This window comes from Sinocyclocheilus anshuiensis, unplaced genomic scaffold, assembly GCF_001515605.1.
Source record: "Sinocyclocheilus anshuiensis isolate Anshui unplaced genomic scaffold, SAMN03320099.WGS_v1.1 scaffold299, whole genome shotgun sequence".
Taxonomy (NCBI): Eukaryota; Metazoa; Chordata; class Actinopteri; order Cypriniformes; family Cyprinidae; genus Sinocyclocheilus; species Sinocyclocheilus anshuiensis.
Genome location: NW_015552565.1, coordinates 542054 through 550972, shown reverse-complemented (window position 1 = coordinate 550972; position 8919 = coordinate 542054). Strand labels below are relative to the sequence as shown.

Genomic DNA, 8919 nt, shown 5'->3' with positions numbered 1-8919 from the left:
GGAAGGCCAAATAAAGTGCTTTTGCTTTCACCTAGAAACACACAGCGTCTCCCTGACATGGCTGCTTCAACACTAACTGCGGTTACTGAAACCACGCCTTCTTTCTTTGCGTGAACATTTGGGCGGCATTACGCAAATATTTCCACATAGTGGCGTAGATATGTGGGGGTGTGTTAGAACGAGCCGTTTTAGGGGGGCGTGGCAGAGTCTTAAATTTGATAAAGAATATCTCTTTGGTTTTGAGACTTTAGTCTTTGCAACTTCAGGGATCTTATCTATGCACAATCAGCTTGTAACACTCCAAAGAGAAAGGAAAACCTGAAATCGCATCATATGACCCCTTTAAGGAAGAACGCAACAGAATGGAACCAAATGGAGAAGTTACGTTTCAAAAAGGATACACGGTCTTAAAAATTTTCATGTTAGCCATTAGCATGCTAAAATCCTCTCAGAGAAGTTAAGTCTCTTAATTCATACTTTTTAAAGCAGTCATGCTAAAAAAATATGGCAACTAAAAAAAAAAAATAATAAAAAATTAGTCGACATAACTGGTTGTGGTTGGTTTTGATTGTGAATACACATTTAGCCGTTAGCATGCTAAAACCCTCGTAGAGAAGTTGCATCTCTTCATTCATCTTCTTTAAAGCAGGGATGCTATAAATATTAAAACTAAAGCAAAAAAAAAAACTGAAGAAAATAAACTAGTTGGCATCACTTTGTTGTCGCTGGTAGTGGTTGTGAATACACTGTTAGCATGTTAGCTATTACCATGCTAAAATGCTCTCAGGGAAGTTGCTCCTCTTAATTCATTTAGCAGCGATGCTAAACATTAAAACTAAAAAAAGAGGGAGAGAGAAAAATAAACTACTCAACATCACTGTTTGTTGTTTGTACTTGTTGTGAATATACACTGTTAGCTGTAGCGATTTCAAGTTTTCCTTTCTCTTTGGAGTGTTACAAGCTGTTCATTGTGGAAAATAATGTGTTTATTTAAAACCACATAAACACATTTCATTACACCAAATACACAAAATAATGTTCTTTTTAGCAACATCATATGACCCCTTTAAAGCAGCCATGCTAAAACTATTAAAACTAAAACAAACAAAGGCAAAAATAAAATTATCAACTTGTCAGTTGGTGATCTTGGTTACTGGCTAGATGGTTTTTGGGACAAGGAGCATTGGATTGTGGGATGGAGGTCAAAAGAGGGGAAAACAGTGAGCGGGTGAATAAAAGAGAGACTTTGTGTTTCCATGATCATTAAAATCCAATGCATGAATGCTGCTGTAAGCACAAACAGTACTGTATTCCCATCCTCCCCATCAGCATCTGCGCCTCCGCTCCCTCAATTAGGAGGAACTGCTCATCTATACCACAGCTCATTCTGAGCTCTATTACTTATGTCTGCTGGTGCCTCAAGCATGAGATCATAGAGAGTTATGTGGCTGAGAAGTATTGCTCTGGCCTGACTTGACCTTTAAAGAAGAGCTTGATCGTTATAGAGACATTTTACGTATGGAGTTTTAACCTTTCGTTTTACTGTCTTCAAACGGCATTCGCAGCCCATATTACTCTTATGATGTATTTCTGAGTGAATCGGGATGGTCAAAAGGCGAAAAAGATTTAAGGCGGGACTTGATTGGATCGTGAATTGTGAAAAGTGGACGTTACAGGCGAGAACGAAGAAAAAAAAAATCGACAACCACTATTGACTGGGAGCAAGTTCATCCTTGAGAGCAATTCAACAATCCCAATTTCAATGCTTTTGGGAAATTAGGCATTGTTTCTTATTATTGCATTTACTTTCATGTTAGTCAACATTAAATTGCTTTAACAGTTTGCAATATTTTAGAAAGGCTTTTGGTAGTCACCTATTTTATTATTCATTATCGTTTTCCTGCTTGAAAAAGGCCAGTTTAATAGGCTTATTCGTAGGTCTTAGCTAGTTTAAGTTGGCTTTAGTTGTTTTAAGATGGTCTCTCAGTCTGGCCAAGTTGGTGTTTAGTGGGTTTATCTGGGTGGCCAGCTTGTCTTTTGGCCTGATTTATGGAAAGGTGTCCAAAACCCCTGTAAAACCAGCTTTCAGACCAGCGTGACCAGACTGGGAGAACTAGTATAGATCAGCAAACAAATTAGGCCTTTTTAAAAATGTTTTCATTTGGTTGGTCACTTTCACTTTGGCTTAGTTGACGTGAAAGAGCTTTTTTTTGTACACTGCAGTGTTGTTATTGTTAACTAAAACTATAAAAAAATCAGTTTTCGTTATTTGAAATAAAACTTAACGTAATAAGAAATGTTGCCTTGGTAACTAACTGAAATCAAAGTACTAAAATTATTAAAACGGAAATAAAAATAAAATAAAGCTAAATAGAAATATAAAATTGACAAAACGTATAAATTACTACAACCAAAACTAAAATTTAAAAGGTAACTGAAATATCTAAAAATAAAAATTCTAAATATTAATAAAGACGGTAACACTTTAGAATGGGGAACATGTACTCGCATTAATTAAGAGTTTTCCCTCAATAAACTCCTAATTTGATGCTCATTAATAGTTAGTAAGGTAGTTGTTAAGTTTAGGTATGGGGTAGGATTAAGGGATCTAAAAATATAGTCATGTAGAATAAGGCATTAATATGTGCTTTATAAGTACTAATAAACAGCCAGTATGCTAGTAATATGCATGCTAATAAGCAGCTAGTTAATAGTGAGAATTGGTCCTTAAAATAAATTGTTACCATAAAGACTATAATAGTATATAAAAAATACTAAAATAACACTAATGCATCATGGACAACAAGACTAGAAACAAATGTTAAAGGTGAAGCATTTAATTTTTGTGCCACTAGCATCACCAATTGAAGCTTTAAAAATAATCGTGTCAAGAAGGTTTCCCAAACACTCCCCCCATCTTCCATTGGTCAATAAACAGATAGTCCCGCTCCCAAACTCAAGCCATTGGTTGAGCCAAAGTTGCTGTGCCAAGCTTTCTGGGGAAGTGTGAAATGTTTTGGGAGAATCAGCCGCTGAATATTTAGTTGTCTCTGCGTATTAAACTGGTATAGAAAAAAGTATGTGTGTGTGTGTATCAGCCCTCCATGTCAACAATGTTTCAGACTCATTCAGGAGTTTGTGCACGTCTGGTGTGGAGATTACACTACTGCCGCTGGACCGCTGAGGTTAATCCCTCTTCAGACCTGCTTCCTGCTCACTTTCTCTAATCTAATGGGATTAACTGTCATTTAACATCCAACACTGCAGCAATTACATCCACCGAAAAGAAGAGACTTCACAAGACTCCATTATGCATGAAACGGCTGAATGTTTTTAACAGCACTTCAATTATTGTGTAAAAATGTCAATGGTCTCTATGGTTTGTGCTGTTCTCTTTTTACAGAGTGCCCAAATCTTTCACACACTCCCTGATTTTCTTTGTCCAATGAATGCACAATGAGGATCTGCCTGATTAGGTGTCAAATAGGCCTAACTGACTGGCAGATAAACACACTAATTTGACTGCATTAATTTGTTGCAAATCAAGATTTTGGATTTGAAAGGTCGGCAGCATGCTGTTGGATAACTGCAGTTGCACTTTATTGTCCTGTAAAGCAGTTGGGTGTTTCTTAATCAGAGTTTACACACTAACAGCTTCCATTCTTTGCCCTTTAGTCTGTCTTTCACAGTAGAATCACAGTTTTTATTCCTAGTATTTTAATCGTAGGCAAATCATAGACTGAAAGAAGGAGCAACAAGACCCATGTAGCAAGAAAGAACTATTTACTACAACAAAAATGTATACTATTATAGTATTTATTATTATTCTGAAATAACTTCTTATTTCATTTTAATTTTAGTTTCAAATTTTGTAATTTTGTAACATGCTTTTATCATAATTTTATTAGTTCTTATTTTTTTTAATAGTTTTTATTTCAGCTTAAATTTTTGTAAATGTAGTAGTTCAACTTAAGTATTTTAGTTTTTAAGGTTTAAGTTGATCTAATATTTATATTTAATTTTATTTAAGATTTATTTAAATGTATTTTTACATGTATTGCCTTTTTTCTGTACTGTTTGCATTTGTATGTAGCATTAGCATCTAGCTAAAAGCATTACCTTTGTAATCACTGGGCCTCAAACATGAAATATGAAGTTAACAAATTTGTTTAAACTGAATTGAATTGAGTGCAACCGTTTGTGCAGGAGTGCTTTGATGAGCAGTTAGAACGGATTCATTTTGCTTAGGATTTATGCAGGAGTGGCATCATTTTTAGGTTCATACACTGTTACTGTTACAGAAAAAGAACTGTTACTGGAAAAGTCGAAAGAGAACCGTTACAAAGTGCTTTTCAATGAGCTTTTAGTGAGTATTAGCTCAAGCAATTCACAAATGCCTGAAAATCTACCAAAAAATACATCCAGGCACCTTTGCCATACTATATTTAGTGCACTATGAATCCTAATCTCATATTCAGTACAGTTAGAATGTGAATTAGGATGCAGCTCTGATGCTTTCTCTCAGTAGCTTACACCACAGTCAGCATACTGTACCCGGTGGTGCGGTTATTTTCGCGAGCAGTCGCAGTGATTAAAACACATGGCTGCTTCTCTTTATCACCCCTGCTGCATGTGTAATGCGAGTCTTATACATATCATACAAGCTCCGCTTGTGTGATAGAGCCGTTTGCGCTGTCGTCCAGTCTGTACAGTATTTCTCCATGGCACATTGCATCTCCACTGCAGCCTGTTCTGCACATTTGCATTTAAATTAAATTCAATCTCCTCTGCTTTTTACCGTCATGCAGTAAGGCAGTATTGAACCTTACACACTCAGCATCCTCTCTTTGTTCATTTCCTCCTGTTTTCTCTCCTTTAGCTTGTCCGATTCCTACTGCAATGGCATGCAAGCAGGAATATAAATAGCTTATATTAACTTCTACATTTCTGTATTCAGATTTAAAGAACTATTGATGCATGGCTGCAAGAATGGCACGAGCATTATTAAGTTTGCAAGCCTCAATCTGATTGGCTGGCTTTACTGCTGGCTTTACTTAGTCTTTACAAGGGCTGCTAATTATTGCATCCAATGAAGATCTAGGTTTTCTAGTCAAAATGCTCGCAAGGTTTATGCAATCAAAGGTCTGTTGACACTACTACGTCGTTATTTACATTTTAAAAAATAATTATTTGCATGTTATGGCTGTTATTAAAATTCACTACCATTTTTTAAAATACATAAATAAAATACTAAATTTAAATGCTACAAGTAAATGTATGCATCACATTATAATATACCATATGAAAAATAGATATTCATTTTGAGATTGGCTAAAGATTATATTTAACAGTATTATTAAATTATTAGTGTTAACTTTGATGATGGCAAAGGTAATGTAAATATGTGGAAAATGAGTATTTACAATTAAATATATAGTATCTGCCAGTACGATTAAAAAAAAAATCACATTCACATATAATCAATATGGTACAGACTACATTATTACATTTTTGTTTTATGTATTTCAGACTAAATACAAATGAATGTGTATTAAATGGGGTTGAAAAGACTGAGAAATATATATATATTTTTGAAAATTGTAGAACTTTTAGATGTCTATATCAGTCAACCCTACCGAGAACTGAGCAGGAATCATTCTTGGCCAGAATAACCTACGAAGTGGACCAGACTTCGTCACTAGTCAAAAACACAAGTCTGACTACTTCAGACAAGCATAGCTGTGTCCTTGTGTGTTTGTGTACTTTATTTCTCATGTGAAACCTCCAGGCACATTGAAATCACGTTTTATGTGGTTTAAACTCCCAAACTGGCCAGTTATCTCAAGCAGACTGTCTAATTTCAGCAAGCACACATCCTGCTGTTGTCCTGAAGGGTTTTCCGTCCAGTTCCAGTCTCTGTTGCCCTAACCACCTGTAATCTGGCCAGCGTGGGCCTGAGGGAGAGCGGCTGCTGGCTGCTTCAGATTGGCTTGTTTGTGGCATCTCCAGAGGGTTTAAACAGGGTTAATGAGCCTCTGGTGCACACAATCCTAAACCTCCTTACACTAATTTATTTTAGACATGAGAGGCTTTAAAGACAAACACGGGATCATTAACCCAAAGCGTTAAAATGTGTGGCTCCTGTAAGTAGTTCTGCCCATGAAGATGGAGGTATTTTAGCCAGTATGAACAATTGTTTAGCCTGCAGACATTTGTTTTTCCTTTCTTGGAATGGATTTGGTACTGAGGGAAGTGAAGGTGTTCACAGTGGGCAACTGTATTAAACAAAAATCTAAATATTGGTAATATTCTTTCACACACATGTTAACACCAGAACATTTTAATAAATTACATATTATAATATATAATAATTAAAGTAAATTATTCAATGCATATTTTTCTATCCCATCTGCTCTGAAATATTCAGTTGGCTAAATAAATTTCTTGTAAAAAGTAAGACTTGCTCGAAGGATATCTACATTTCAGAAGCCTCTTTTTTCGTGTGTGAATTTTTGTGTGTTTTTTCCACCAATGAATCATTCAAAAACACTCAAACCAGTCGATTCATTTTGCAAATAAATGGGAAAACTAGTGTCTCAATTATTGTCAAATATCCTTATCCAGTAGTCATGAACTGGGAAGGTCATGGAAGAGTCATGGACATGGACAATTATGGAAGCTCTGCTCCTTTATCTGCAGGTCATAATCTCAGCATTGGATTGTCAGTTCCAGACACGGTGTCGTAATCGAAAACCAGGATTTGTGCTGAAAGGAAATATCCTCCCATTGATTTGATTTTCTAGGATAAAATAGTGGTGATCATTTTATATGAAGCTAGAGAAAATTGTTGCTATAGGGACAGAAATGAGGCGGCCAATGAGAAGCTACCATGTGTGTTGTGACTAAAGCAGCTTTTTAACATGCATTAGATGCCTCTGTGAAACCTGGTTTACAGTAATGGCTCAACTGAGTGACAGAACACTGTTCATTAACTGGGTGGAGTAATTCCCTGTTCGTTGAGGTTGCGGTATTTATGTGTTTGAGTGTGAGTGTGTGTGTGTGTGTGTGTGTGTGTGAGAGAGAGAGAGAGAGAAAAAATGGGGCAGACTGAAAAAGTAGGAGTCTTAGAGACATTATTGATCTTTGTGTGTTTGTGGTCTCTTTCTGTGTGTGTGTGTTCTTTAAGTTTCATCAGATTGACCGGGATTCTTTAGTGACCATCCTTTACTATTATTACACCCCTAATGCACTTCAGACAGTAAAACAAAAGCTCCTGAGGACAAAAACTTTGTAGTTGTATAGAACAGACACAAAGTGAATATAAAACGCTGTCTGTGTGGTTTTAGCACCCGATTCACTGAAGGAAGTTTGGAAAGAAGGCATGTTTACACTGAATAAAATGTAATTATTGGATTGAAATATGGCACAGTGAATTCTATTTCAGAGAATTTTAGAATATGGTTACTATATATAAGTTAGCAGTTCACAAATTCATTGCACACCAAACGCGAGTTAGTATGATCCAGTATGTGCTGGAGCAAGTTACATTTTATTAAAATTTATTAAAACATGTATGGACTTATTGAAGTTCATGAAAACATTCATTCATCCATTGCATTTTATGTTACTTCTATTATTATTATTGCTACGTGCTGGAACAAATTACATTTTATTAAAATTTATGACAATGTTTTATATGTTATTTTAATTTAGAATACCATCCACAGATAAAACCAGGAAGTTTCATTAACAAGCAAGTTCATTTTGATTTCGTGTTGGCTTGAAACTTGAAGGTGGTGATACAAATGAGTTTTTCGCGCTGCAATACTCTGCACAAAAGTGACAAAACTGTTTAGTGAATTTGCCCCAAATTTCAGAGGACTAAACTCACAGGAATAAATGCACAGCACTCACTTTTCCCCGTCTCTTTCTCTCTTTCAGGTTCTTAAGATTAATTTGATCGGCCACAGGAAAAGAATACTAGCGTCACTTGGAGATCGACTGCACGAAGACCCTCCACAGAAACCACCACGGGCCATCTCTCTAAGGGTGAGTCCAAATCTTCCTCTTTCTCCAACAAAAGCTCCCCTCACATTATGTCTGTTATGTTGTCAGTCACCTAGCAATGATAAATGTAATGTTCATCCTAAATGTCACTCATTATGCTGTATGCAGTATTTTATGTTTAGACAGAGAAATGTTTTTAAGAAAACAGAAAATGTCATTTTCTGTGCAATTTAGTCTTATCTTGAGAGCGATGGCATTCTTATGCCCTGAGCCGCTCCAGGGATTTAACTTGATCTTCCAGGCTGGATCAGACAGCTGCTCTCAAACTCTTTTCCAGGAGTCAAATCGATACCAAAGCCAGTCCAGAGCAACAGAAATCAGAGTTCCTTTGGGCCACAGCTTATATTCCTTCTTAATCAAAGGACGAGGACTGTCTGATGTAGAAACAGTGGGCCGTATGACTAAAAAATGAATTCAAACACAAAGCAAAAACAGGCACACAGCTAGACCTCCAATAAGAAAATCCCTAGAGAAAGCTGTCCGTTAGCATTCCCATTCATCTCAAAGGCAGTTGCTCTACTAACCACCCAAAACCTTTTCTTCATCGCCCTCCCGCAGGAGCCCACCGGGAACCACACTCCACCTCAGCTGTCCCCTTCTCTGAGTCAGGCCTATCCCAACGCCGGCTCCCTGGACGTCCAGCACCTCATCATGCAGGCCGACGCCAGACGCAGACGCAACGACAACTACTTCGAGGATGTGCCGCGCTCGAAACTAGAGAGACAGATGGCACAAGTCAGTATGGTGAGTTAGTGCACTTGCGTCACTTGTGTCCTCCAGTTTTGGTGTGACCAATTGTGCTTCGTGCACCTTTATGTCCTGATAATATCACAATAAATCAGCATTGTGGTG

The 8919-nt window shown here is 36.9% G+C and overlaps 1 protein-coding gene across 5 annotated transcripts in view; it reads left to right on the top strand.

Annotated features, from left to right (window-relative positions):
- Positions 1 to 8919, top strand: part of anks1b (ankyrin repeat and sterile alpha motif domain containing 1B) — a 156804-nt gene that overhangs the window by 133523 nt on the left and 14362 nt on the right. For 4 of the 5 annotated variants that reach the window (XM_016455555.1, XM_016455554.1, XM_016455553.1 and 1 more), the window contains exons 18-19: positions 7942 to 8049; positions 8626 to 8811. In XM_016455555.1, coding sequence (XP_016311041.1) covers positions 7942 to 8049; positions 8626 to 8811 — 294 coding nt within the window. The remainder of the gene's footprint in view (positions 1 to 7941; positions 8050 to 8625; positions 8812 to 8919) is intronic. The other variant, XM_016455556.1, reaches the window with a different exon arrangement.